Raw genomic sequence first — 13,337 nt, forward strand, 5'->3', positions numbered from 1 at the left:
TCCCTTCACTGACCCTCCCATCTCCCCTTCAGGCCTCAGGACCTCTCTGCTCAGTCTGCTTCCATGAGCCCCGTGGATAGTTATTATTGCATTGGCCCACCCATTTGCTTGCTGGGACGGGGGACCACCGCTGAGTCAGACCCATGAACCTCCAGCTTGGGTGTGGCATTTGGAGGTGATGCCTCCTTTGGGATCATCCTCATTGAATAATGCACCTTTCTAACCCCCCACCTACTCAAAATGCCTTGCAATTGTCTCCTGGAAATTTCTTGCACCAGTGGTGAGCAACCATATTTCTTGCCCCAAGGCTAATAGGAACAGCAAAGACATTTAAGAGTGGTGGTTTAGTTGCTAAGTCATGTCCGACTCTTGTGACCCTGAGGACTATAGCCTGCCAGAATCCTCTGTCCATGGAATTTTCCAGGCAAGAATACTGGAGTGGGTTGCTATTTCCTTCGCCAGGGGATCTTGCCAACCCAGGATTCGAACCCGGGTCTCCTGCACTGTGGGTAGATTCTTTATCAACTGAGCTATGTAGTATCTATTTAATTTCTTTTAAAATAAAGAGTGCTTTGGTAAGGCTCATTTTGGGGGCCTTCTTGCAACTTAAGATGCTACAGGAAATGGCAAGGAGAAAACTGATGCTGGTCATGGCCATTCCTCATGTATCCTGAAACATGATTCCTGGGGGTATCTGTATCCAGGGCTGGTGGCCACCATGCTCACTGCAGACTGACACCCCTTTCAAGCCTATCAGTATGTTTACTGGAGCCTTGGCACAAGGCAGAATATCCTAGGAAGTTTCCGCTTATTTGGGGAAGTGAGCCTCTCCCTTCTTTTAGATGAACTCCTTTAATTGTGACACCCCTTCTCTGCCTCCCTCTAGGACTGCAGTTGTTTTAAAGGCTCGTGGTTTTATCAGGTTCACTCATATCTGCTTGGAAAATGGTGTAGGGCAATAGTCTGCAGGACCCCAATTCTTAGCCTTGTTCCATTGCTGACTACATCTTCGTGGGCTGTTTATGTTGCCCTTGGGGCCTCTGTTTCCTCATCTGTAAGGCTGAGACAGTAACACACACTTCATATGATTGTGGTGAGGGCTATGTTAGAATGATTTGTGCTATCTCAGTGTTTACGTCTGCATCCTCAGCCCTTAGCCCTAGGCCTGGCACATAGACAGTGGTCACCCAGTGTTTGTTGAATGACGTAGTGAGTGTATGTGAAGTGCCTCCATGGCAGGCCCTCAGTGAAAGTCAGCAAGTCATATAGTGCTTTCCTCTCCCAGCCTCCATCACTACCCGTTCACCCCGCTCCACCCCCAGCCCCAGAAGCCAGTCTGACCTCAGTCCTCAGCCTGACCCCCTCTCCATGTCCCTGGGCCTCTGGGTTACAGCTATGTCCACTTTGATGACTGTGCCTCCTGCTAGGATTTCTGGGAGAGCAAGGGGTCACCCTTTTGTGAGGCTCATCAGCATCTTCACCCGAAGGTGAAGCACTCCCTCTCCCACACCCTCTCCATCTCCGAGTCCCATGAGCCCAGCCAAGCCCGTGAGAAATGGTCTAGTGGTCTAGCTGGGCACTCAGGCTGCAGGTGGTCTGACCCCAAGTCCTGCCAGCCATATTTGGCCTCTGGGGCCTCAGGATTCCTGTGCTGATTCCAGGCTTCTGAGGGACCTGCTACTCCCCAAACACCCCAAGTCCTGGGGACACTTCTTGGGGTCAGAAATGAGTGGTCCCCCTGCTGCCTGGCTGCCCAGGGAGAGATGGGCAGGAAGGCCCTCTGGTTAGGAGGATATGGGCCAATGAAATGGGGATCTATGACCAGGCAGGCCCAGGGACTCTCTGGCTGGGGGGGAAGACAGGACCGTCAACACTGGACCAGCTCACAGTGAGTCCAGATGGGAGGTGGTGGAGCCACTGGTCTGGAGACATATTGGGGTCATGGAATTTTATTCCCCCCAAAAGATACCCTCAAAGCTCAATAGAAGACCCTGGTTCAATTCCTGGGTCAGGAAGATCTGCTGGATCTCCAGTATTCTTGGGCTTCCCTTGTGGCTCAGCTGGTAAAGAATCCACCTGCAATGCAGGAGACCTGGGTTCGATCCCTGATTTGTGAAGATCCCCTGGAGAAGGGAAAGGCTACCCACTCCAGTATTCTGGCCTGGAGAATTCCATGGACTCTATAGTCCATGGGGTCACAAAGATTCAGACACCACTGAGCGGCTTTCACGTTTCACTTTCAAAGGATACCCAGGTGCTAGTGGTAAAGAACCTGTCTGCCAATGCAGGAGATGTGGGAGACTCAGTCTGCTCCCTGGGTTGAGAAGATTCCCTGGAGGAGGAAATGGCAACCCACTCCAGTATTCTCGCCTATAAAATCCCGTGGACAGAGGAGCCTGTGGGCTGCAGTCCATGGGGTTACAAACAGCTGGATACAATTGAGCACATACCAAGGACACTAAACTTAAGCAAAGTAGATGCTGATATTAAATAATTGGGGGTATCACATGACATTTTTGGCTTCTCTTGAAAAACCAGGAGCTTTGGAAGCACTGGAGCCTGGCGTGACTGCTTCCTTTAGATTCAGTGGGAGGGGGCTGGTGTGAGCCCAGCACAGGGCTGGCCATGAGGGTGCTCACAGAGGTGGGTCCTTATCATTGTCACTCAGACACTGCAGCGGAGACCCTCAGAGCAGACAGCGGCGGTCTCTCCACTCACCTCCCCATCAGGACCGGCTGCCTGGTGCTTCATGACGCCTGGCTGTGAATGGACTGTGTCCTCCCCCGAAAGGTGGACACAGGTTCCCAGAGGCCATGTTACAGATGAGGAAAGTCGAGCTCTGCCATATGCCAGATGCTTTTACCCACTTCTGATTCCATCTTTGCAACTGCCCTGTGAGGTAGGCAGTCTGATTTCCATTTTACAGAGGGAGAAACTGAGGTTCAGAGGGACTGAGGGACTGGCTTAGGGTCACACAGCTGAGTGCCAGCTCTGGACTCAAACCCAAAGATCAACTCAACTTGGTCTTTCCTCAACTCCTCTCCCCGATGGCTTGTGTGTGTGTGTGATTAGTTGCTCAGTCGTATTCGACTGTTTGCGACTCCATGGACTGTAGCCTGCCAGGCTCCTCTGTCCATGGGGATTCTCCAGGCAAGAATACTGAAGTGGGTGGCCATGCCCTCTTCCAGGGGATCTTCCCAAATCAGGGATTGAACCCAGGTCTCTTGCATTGCAGGCAGATTCTTCACTGAGCGGCCAGGGAAGTACCCCCCCCCCCACCCCCCACGGCTTGGTTTTGATCAATTCTGCTGGTTCAGGCTGTCACTAAAGTGAATTTGTGTTTCTTAAACAAGCGTGAGGAGATGGAGGGGCCCTGTAAATGATTCACCATCCCGAGATGTGCTCTCTGGCCCTCGGTTTGCAGACAGCCCTCAGATTCCCCCGCCTTGCAGAGAGCTTCCTCTTCTGTCACCAGAGCGCTGGTCCCCGTGGTGACAGCTGACAGAGTCAGCCTTCTCCCCTCCCTGGCCCGGGTCCTCCTGATCACGGGCTCCATGCCACCCCCAGGAATATCTGCTGCCTAACAAGGAAGGAAGCTGGTGCTCCTGGGCAGGTGTGGGGTCAGTTTGGATGTGACTCCGGTCCCACTGGCCTGTCCCAGGGAAAGCAATTAGGCAGCTCAGAGCTGGTCGGGGACAGGCAGGTGGGCCAGATGTCTGGCAGGGTGGTGTGTGCACTTCTCTTCCTGCCCCAGGGCCCTGTCGCATTAGACTTGGCTCCTCTGTCTACACCTGGGACAGCAGCAAAATGAACACCTGAGACTGGAATTTCTCAGCCACTCTGTGGGGGTCTCTCTGCCTCTGCAGATGCTGCTCACTGACTCAGCTTCTTTCCAAGCAAAGGAGATGCTCAGAGAAGTGTTCTGGCTCCACCTGGCCCTGCGCCCAGCTCACCTCACCTCACTTTTTTTTTGGGCTGTGCCCTATGGCATATGGGATCTTAGGTCCCCGACCAGGGATTGAGCCTACACCTCCTGCATTGGAAATGCAAGGTCTTAACTACTAGACCACCAGAGCTGTCCCTCACCTCACCTCTTCAGGCTTATGGAGATCCCACATGAGTCACAGGGGCTTCTGTGGCTAAACCCTGTCAGAAGTGAGTCTGCTTGTTGTTGTTGTTTAGTCACTAACTCGTGTCTGACTCTTTTGCAACCCCCTCACCATCACCCACCAGCCTCCTTTGTCCCTGGGATTTTCTAGGCAAGAATACTGGAGTGGGTTGCCATTTCCTCCTCCAGGGGATCTTCCCGACCCAGGGATCTAACCTGTGTCTCCTGCACTGGCAGGCGGATTCTTTATCACTGTGCCAGCTGGGAAGCCTGTTTAGAGGTCACCAAAGAAGCACTGACTCAGTATCCAAGCACAGGCTAAAGGGGACTGTGGAGCCATCCCAACAGCCCCACAGAGCGCCCCAGGGAACCAGGGTCAAAGACACAGTTCTGTGCTCAGTTAAGTTTAGGAAACACAAGGTGGAAAGCAGTGAACTATTTTTCTTCACTTGCTAGAGCCTTGAAAAGCTAGTGTTCATGTTGAATATACTTTGTGCTGCTTCGCTCAGTTGTGTCTCTTTGCGACTCCATGGAGCCTTCCAGGCTCTTCTGTCCAGGGAATTTTCCAGGCAAGAATACTGGAGTGGGTTGCCATTTCATGTTTCTAAAACTTATTGACCCAGGGATATATATATTTTTTTTTTCTCCAGCTGAACCTTGTGGTCTGCACCAGCTCGGGGCCCTGGCCTGGGAGTCAGCAGGCTCAGGTTCCAGAACTGGCTCAGTCACTGATGCTGTGCCTGGCTGTGATGTGAGGGGAGTGGGCGAGAGGCCATCAAGAGCCCTCCGGCTCTAAGACTCCTGCTCCCTCGAGCCCTCTACCTGGGCTGGTCCTAGTGGCTGGGGTGAGTTACTGAACTAACCTGGGCCAAGCCTTGGCATGTGTACAAAGGGGCCTATTCTGCCTGTCTCACAGGGCTGGTGAGAGGCCAAAATGAGGTCATCCTTGTCACCATTGTTATCATTGTCGTTATGGCTGACATTTATCACTACCTGGGCTAAGCCTTCTATACATAGTAACTCATTTGCAGCAGCTCTGACACTATCTTACTGTTCTTATGTAGAGGTGAGGAAACTGAGGCACAGCCTGGTTAAGGAATTTGCCTGAGGTTACTAGGTAGCAAGCATCAGGACTGAGGTTTGCACCCAGAGTTTGTCCAGAATCTACATCTTAACCTTGACTCTAGCCCGCCTGTGAGAGGGCTTTGTAAACTGCAAAGAGCTGTGAGCTGGGAGTGGCATTGTTCAATGCAGTCTCACTGTGGTTCATCCAGGGGAATGTGCCTGGCCTGGGAGGATGTCCAGGCCTCAACTTGCAGGCTTTCAGAAGGTGGGGGGCCCAAGAGTGGCCCCCGCTTCCCAGTTCTGCCAGGGTTGGGCAGGGAGGGCCCTGTACCATCTTTCTCTGATGGGGAGGAGGGTAGGCAGGAAAGTCTGGGGGTGCACTTGCGTGCATGTGTGCTCAGTCACTTCACTAATGTCCGACTCTTTGTGACCCAGTGAACTGTAGCCCTCCAGGCTCCTCTGTATCCATGGGATTCTCCAGGCAAGAATACTGGAGAAAGGTTGCCATTTGCTTCTCCAGGGGATCTTCCTGACCTAGGGATTGAACCCAAGTCTCCTGCATTGCAGGCAGATTCTTTACCATCTGATTTACCAAGGAAGCCCTTCCTATCTCTGGTTGAACTTAAATCTATTCAAATCCTGGGGAACACAGGCCATGAGGCCAGTGCTTTCCAGGCTCCAGAACAGAATCAGCTGGCATTTCTGAGCCCACAAGGAGAAAAGGGTTGTTACACCAACTTCACAGGTGAGAACACCGAGGCTCACAGGTTAATCGACTAGCTTGAAACCAGATGCTGGTCCAGAGCTAGACAATTGATTACCCAGGCCTGGCCTGGCCCAGCCCCACCGGTGGCCTGCAAGGGTCCTCCAGATGAAGCAAGACATGCAATCTTAGATTCTCTTGTTTAGGTGCAATTAATTGCTAGTGCCTGGTAACCCATTAAGAAAACAGTCAAAGATTTCCAAAGCCTGAAACTCAGAAATGCAAACAAGCAGTCAGCCAGCGTTTTCCAGGGACTCTGATTCAGAAGCATGACTGATGCTCTGACAATGTTACAGGCTACCCCTTGGGACATGCTAGGGACTAGGAGTCCTGCCATTTTCAAGAAGGAAAGGTCAAGGTTTTCAGTTGCTGCTATTCTTGCTTCTTAGAGATTAATCCTCTTGGGGTAATTTTCTTGTGGATTCAGTTTGTTGGGGAGGTAGAGTGCAGGGGTTCATATCTGCGTATTTTTTGGTAACTGGGCTTTAAGGCACCACACAGTTGTGGCTCAGGTATGGGTTCTCCATACACCAGCTGGCATCAGGGTATATCCCCTCAATCTCTCTACACAGTGACACTTCCCTGGTGATGTGCTATGACTTCGCTATTTCAACAGCTTCTAACATTGGGTCAAGATCAACCCCCTAAGTTATTTTTAAGCTTATAGGGCATTCTTTTATATTATAAAATTATGAACCTATTCTCTTATAATAGATAGGAGAAGGAAATGGAAACCCACTCCAGTATTCTTGCCTGGAAAATTCCCTGGACAGAGGACCCTGGTGGGCTACAGTTCATGGAGTTGCAAAAAGTCGGCCACGACTGAGCACATCAGCATCCTCTTATAAAGTTAACCGTATATATTCCCACTTGGCTCTTCATCAGCACCAGGTTCCTTCTCCTTGGGCACAGGTGGGAAGTCAGGGGGCATGGCAGGTTCTGCCCCACCTGATGGGGTTTGAGTTGAAAAAGCTTGAGTCGTTTGTTCAGAGCAGATGAGCGAGGGGGTAGGGTGTTTGGGAGGAAATGCAGGTTTTTGGTGAGAAGGCCCGTTGATGCTTTTAAACTCATATAGTCACAGGCCCGATGATGCCATCTCCTGCAGCCCCACTACACCTGGATTCCCCAGGAGCCCAGGTTGAGTGATGCACATAGCAGCTGCCCAATAACCTTGCGCACAGTTGTCGGGAGAGGCTCCTGGGACCCCTGGGCCTTCCTGTAGCCAGGAGGGGGCCTCCCCTCCGCCCCACCGCCTCGTCCCCACCAGGAAGCGGCAGCTCTGGTACCGAGAGGGGTTCCATAGCAGGGCAGACGGAGGCCATCCCCTGCCTGAGATGGAGAGCTCATGCTGAACCACAGTGCGTTTTCTGAGCCTGGCAGAAAAAGACCAACAGAAATAGACTTCGTCACAAAAGCCGGGAAAGTGCTAGGCTGTGCCAGAGGCTACTGGTGGGTGAAAGTAGGGGTGGAGTCAAGTTCAAACCAGGCCCAGCAGAGGGACTGGAGGCACCCACAGAGCTTGGTCCCAGCCCCTCACTGCCCACTCGAAGGAATCTTTCAGGGCACTACAGCCTTGCTAGGTTGGAAGCCCAGTTCTGTTTCCTGGCTCCTTGATCCTGGATGATGTACTTTGCCTGTTTTTCCATTGCCAATGGGGCCTTTGGAGGGTTAACTGAGTTAATACATGTCAAGCGCGGAGCATGGAGCTTGGCCCACGGTAAGTGCCCAACAAATGTTAGATGTTATTGTTGTTATCACTATATTAGGTTATGCCTGTTGGAGCCTGCCAGCATGGGTGGGAGGGCACGCAGGGGCCACTGTGGACAGCCATGCAGGCTGCATACTGCGTACCATCCACACAGTGGTAATGCAGTGCACAACCTGTGCAGCTGTCCATGGATCCTGCAGACGGGGCAGCCCTACTCCAACTTCTGACTAATATAGTGACACTTGAAGTTGGACCCTTTGGGGCAAGGTCTGGAGATTAACAAAGGAGGGGAGTGTGGCTTTTGAGTAGAGCTATGTGGACTTGAATCAGGTGTGGCCTGGCCCTTGAGAAGGCCATGGTATTGCAACACCGATGGCAAGGATCTTGACCAGATCACTCCTTTCTGGGCCAAAGCTTTCCCTCATCTGTTCAGTGTAGGGGGTTGGGTTAGTTTTGGGAAGGCAAATTGGCTTTCTCTTTGAATGCCAATGCTGATTGATTGGCAGTGGCTGTTGGAGGCTTTGTAAAGTGAAGACATGAGAGGCCATTTGGGGCTGGGTGGGAAGGGCTCTTTAATTGTTCAGTGATGTCTCTTTTGAGACCAGGGAGAGAGGGGCTGTGGCACGTGTGTTCGGGCCATTCATGCTCCTCAGATAAGCCCAGTGGTTCTCGACCCTGGCTGTACCAGAGGAGGTTTTACCACATTGATTCAGCAATATAGCACCTGGCATTGGTCATTTTTTGTTCTGAAAGCTCTGCAGGTGATTCTAATGTGTAGCCAGGTTGACAGTTACTGGGGCATACACCCCTCAGTTCCTGGCAGTCCTGCAGTCTGTAACTTCTCGGCATGGTCTATACATTTATGGCACTTTGAGCTTTCTTCTAGTAGAAATGCAAGGGGGGTTAAAAAGGCTAGTCTTCCAAGGGCCTCTTCTCAGGCTATACTACGGAGTTTTCATTGCAGGAGGACTGGGTTTTGCATCTGGGGGCGGTCTCACGGGGCTCAGAAAAGCCCAGCCCACTCTGGCTTCATTAGGGAAGCCCTGTGGCTCCTTTAATTTCTCTCTCAAGCTCCTCTCAGTCCCCAGGGAAGGCAGGAAGTCGGGACAATGCAGAGGCTCACTGAGGTCTGCAGGAAGTAATGTGCCCCAAACTCACAGGGCCCCGCTGTGGGTCTATTGAAGGAGCACTGGGGGGAGAAGGAAGCAGATGAAAGCTGACTGGGGCCACTGGGCTGGAGAATGGAGGGTCAGGGCGCCAGGCTTGGAGGTGGTGCCTTAGGACCACGGGCAGCCCTGGATGCTGATGGCTCCTCCAAATTACAGTCAGGGTGGCAAAGATGAGATGTTTCTGGGAGACCACCCCAGCCTCAGCCCCTCCAAGGGCCCAGAATCCAGCCAGCTTTCCTCGGCCCCTCCCATCACCCCCACAGGACCCAGTCCTGAAAGTCCAAGGGGCAGGTCATGCCGGGCTTTGCCTCCCACCCGGAGTAAGATAGAAGCAATCAAATAACATAGAATTCGATCATATTTTAAAATAAGCTTTATTTAGATTTTTTTTTTTTATATTTTATATTTGCATCCATGCCTTCAAGAAACCTTTCCCATGGGAAAGGTTATTTTCATCTAATGTTACCCATAACTCATTCGCTATTTGACGTAGTTCTCTTAAATAAATCATCCTTAGTAACTCTTAGAATTATCTCCTAATTTACAAAAACTGAAATGAAAAGGAACTACTAAATCATTATTACCAGGAGGGGTTGCAACCTTATTTTCTTGTAAGTAAAGGGAAAAACAATAAAAATCAACCAAAAGAAAAAAAAATTCATGGGGGGAGAAAAGCATTACCTAAAATCTCTCTCGCTCCAGCTACTCTCCCTCACCGCCAGGCTCGGTGAAATGGCTCAGCCAACAGAGCCCAGAAAGATCCTTAGTAGGTACCCTGCCTACTTTAGGTACCTTTTCCAACCCCCATCAGGTCAGAAGGAAAGGGAGCAGCCGACTGGGGCTTTTCTGTTTTAGAGACTTTGGAAAAAATATCCTATCCCTTCTGATAAGAGATGCTTCAGCATTTAAAAATCTCTTTGTTTCTTGGTAAGAGCTGCAAACATTACGGTTAGCAGAAAGCGCAACTACTGTTGTTTAGAGGGTGGGTGAATTGAGCTGTTAGTAGTTAAAGTGGTTCAGAGTGGGAATTCGCAGGTCAGAAGAACAGGAAAGGCTAGTTTTAGGCCATGGGAGAGCCTGGCTTAGAAGCTCACATGTTCTCCATCACCCGGCCTTACAATGCTCACAGTTCCTTTGCTGGTGAAGCCTCACTGGGACCAACACTGCTCCCCAAATAGGCAGGCATTTCTGCCAGCCCTTCTCTCCTGGGGTGAGTGGGCTCAAGCTGCTGTGACAAGTTGGAGGATAGGGCCTGAGGAATCCCAAGAGACTGTGAGGTGTGGGTGGAGGAACCAACCAGAATAGGGAGGGCAGAGGTGCTGGATGCTGTGTCTCCAACAGCCCTCCCCCTTGAGATGGGTGCCTCCCCCATGACACCTGCTTGGCCAATGTGCATAATTAACCAAGGATGAGAGAGACACAGCTGCAGGGGGGGGGTGGGGGCCACTCCAGGACCCCTGGGGAACCCACTTGTGCCGAGTGACCCTGGGGTCCTACCCTGTGGTCATGCGGTCGGCTGTCTTGCCCTGTATTCAGCCTCTCTCCAAAGACAGACCCAAGAGAAGGTGACCACGACATCAGGCGCTCTGCTCACTGAGGTCAGTGCTCTGTGTGTCAGATAAATAAATATGTATAGAAAGGCCTGGAGAGAGCTCTAGGTGTGAGAAAGGCAGAGCACACTTTCCATGCAGGGGCAGGACAATGGGGGAGAGAAAAGAAGAAAGAACAGAAAAAAGCAAGCTTGGAAATCCAATGGTCCCTGGGTTCTGGCCACCCTAAACTCTACCTTGCACAGTTTGGCAGCAGCATGATCATAGAACAGACAAGTCAACAGAGAACCCGCCTCCCGCCCGCCCCCGTGGAAAAATATACATTCCAATATTTATGTAATAATTTAGCTAGAATAAGTCTTCTGCATTTGTGCAAATAAATTAAACGGAACAATTTTCTTTTCCCCGTAAAGAAAGAAACGGCAATGCAATTTAAAAACTGGCAGGGCATTAAAAAGAGCCCGTTTGGCCTCTGACAAGCCCAGCCAGGACAGGGCCCCTTGGCTGGGCTTGCAAGTCTCTGCGGAGAGTGGACCTTACCCTGATGACGATGGCCTTTTGGGGTTAAAGTGACTTGGGTGTGCCCGAGAACAGGGTCTGGTCCCACGCGTTCACACTGGAGGGGGGAGGCAGAGTGGGGTGGTGGTGGGGGGAACATCAAAAACAGACCACATCCTCAGGGAGACGGGCTCCAGAAGTAGCAGTTTGGACGAGGGACATTTACAAGCACAGAGGGCACAATAGTTTTGTTATTTACAAATACACAGCAGTCCTTCAAGTTTTCAAGTTTCATAAAAAGGAGGTGGGGAGGGAAAGGGACCAAAAAAATCCCCCAACGAACCGAACAAAAAGAAAAAAAAAACATTGAAAAAAACAAAAACAAACCCAGATTAACAACACAACTGTATCGCTCCAAGGACAACAGAGAGTTGACATGTTCACACACGGTTGTAGTATGTACATCAATTACAGAGGTGACGACGCAGGGGAGGGGCCCACGTGAGCAGGCTCGGCCACACCCACGCCCACGTACGCGCGAGATCGCGCACACACGCACCGCCATGCACGCCCAGCCGCACACCCCACCCCCGCTCGCACGCACGTCCACACGCACAGACACGCCCGCTGAGCAGCAGGCGAAGGGAGGCGGGTATCACCAGTCCGCGTCCTCCTCTATGTAATAATCAGGGGCGGTACCATCAAAGAGGCCGGGGTCGAGGGACTTCCGCTGCTTCCCTCTGGCGAAGACACGCGAGATGGAGCCGAATCCCATCTTCTCTTTCTTCTTTTTCCGTTTTTGGTCTTCAAGATCCTCTAGTGACTGTGGAGTCGGGCCAGGTGATGGATGCGGCGGGGAGAAGAACAAAGAAAAGCTGAGCTGGGGCGGAAGACAGGGATGGGTTGGGGGGGGGGGGAGGCAGGGTTGGGGGGCATCCGTGGGTAGAGATGCTAGGGTCTGCCCCTCACTCACTGAGTGGACTTGGACCTGTTACAGAACCTCTTGGGGACAACACTAGGACCCATCCAAAACTGTCATGAGGATGTCACTAAAGGGAAGATAAAAAAACGCTGAGAACAGCGCCTGGCACATAATAAGCATTCATAACAGCTGCTGTATTTAAATTCAGTGTGGTGTCCACAGTCTTCCTGTGCTTGTAGAGGGCTTGCAGAAGCATGCCTATGCATGCTGCCACGGCTGGCCACAGGGCCCATGAGATGAGCCCTTTGGAAAAGGGGGCGTTAGGAGAACGGGCAACCAGGGAGGAGAAAACCAGAGCTTCATGTCAGCCAAGAGCAAGGACCCTGGACCTTAAGGTTCCCAGGTCTGACAAGTACTATACCTGTACTGACAAGTACAGTACTGACAGGAAGCAGTACTGGCCTCAGTAGAGCTGGGAGGCCAGGGTTGGGTTTTGATCTTGATTATGTCACTACCTGGGGAAACCTGGAGAGCCCCCCCACCTTCTCTGAGCCCAGTTTTCTCATCTTGTGACGCAGGGATTGTTAATAATGACAAAAACAATGATGAGAAGGAGGAGCTCTTTCTCTCAGGATAACTATGGGTTTGCAGCTTTGCAAACTGTCAAGTATTTTATACAAAGACGCAGGGTGGTGGTATTGGTCAAAAAGGTGGAGGTTAGAGTAATGGTTCCTCAAACCACATCAGAATTACCTTAATTCCAGCCACCTTCCCCACACCCCAGCCTGGCAGATTAGAATCACCAGGGTGAAGGGCCTAGGAATCTGCAACAGAAAAATCTTCACTGGCAGACCCTGGTGCAGACAAGCAGTCCAGAAGACCAGTGTGTCGGAACCCCAAGATGAGAGAGGTGACCTCGGAGAACCCCTCTGATCCTCAAATCCATGTTTTCCTCCCTACAGCCCCTTCCTTGCTCTTAAGATAGTATACTGAAAAGTTAAAAATGAATTTTAAAAAGTTTTCCGTAGCAAGAGGTCCAAAGAGCCCAAGGCCCCCGTCACCAGCCTGTGGCTGCCAGGAGAAGACACTCAACAGGGTTGCATGGAGGACGTGGGATGCTCTTAGTAGGTCCACAGATCCAGAAGAGGAGGTAACAGGGCAAATCCTGGTGCTGAGCCCAGCTCATGCACCAACCCACATGTGACTGAGGTTGTGGCTTAACTCCTCTCTGCCCTGGGTGCCCAAGTATGGATGTGGGAATGCTGAGGGCCCAGGGGAACAAGTGAAGTCACAGTCAAGGAAGGGTCCAGGGAGGGCCTGAGTGGCCAGGGAAGGCACACCTACCTGTACAATGGGGTTGTGCAGGTTCTTCTGAACTGGGCCGGGACTGTCGCCCTGTAGCCAAAGGAGAGGAGGAAGATGAAACAGCAGACACACAACATATGACAACAGAGGTGGCCTGTGGAACATGGGCTTTTCCGTGGAAGGAAGTCATCCCTGAGGGACTGCCCTGCCTCTGGGGAATCCATCCTCCACCCCTAAAGTAGACACGTC

General features: G+C 51.6%; 1 protein-coding gene across 3 annotated transcripts in view; it reads right to left on the reverse strand.

The window, feature by feature from the left end:
* Window positions 1-13,337, reverse strand: part of KAZN (kazrin, periplakin interacting protein) — a 963,882-nt gene that overhangs the window by 46,917 nt on the left and 903,628 nt on the right. For 2 of the 3 annotated variants that reach the window (XM_065936045.1, XM_065936046.1), the window contains exons 7-8: window positions 13,128-13,178; window positions 9,191-11,684 (exon numbers count right to left, since the gene is read on the reverse strand). In XM_065936045.1, the coding sequence (XP_065792117.1) occupies window positions 11,517-11,684; window positions 13,128-13,178 (219 nt within the window). In that variant the 3' untranslated portion in view covers window positions 9,191-11,516. Of the gene's footprint in view, window positions 1-9,190; window positions 11,685-13,127; window positions 13,179-13,337 lie in introns of those variants that run through there. The other variant, XM_065936048.1, reaches the window with a different exon arrangement.

This window comes from Muntiacus reevesi, chromosome 5, assembly GCF_963930625.1.
Source record: "Muntiacus reevesi chromosome 5, mMunRee1.1, whole genome shotgun sequence".
NCBI lineage: Eukaryota > Metazoa > Chordata > Mammalia > Artiodactyla > Cervidae > Muntiacus > Muntiacus reevesi.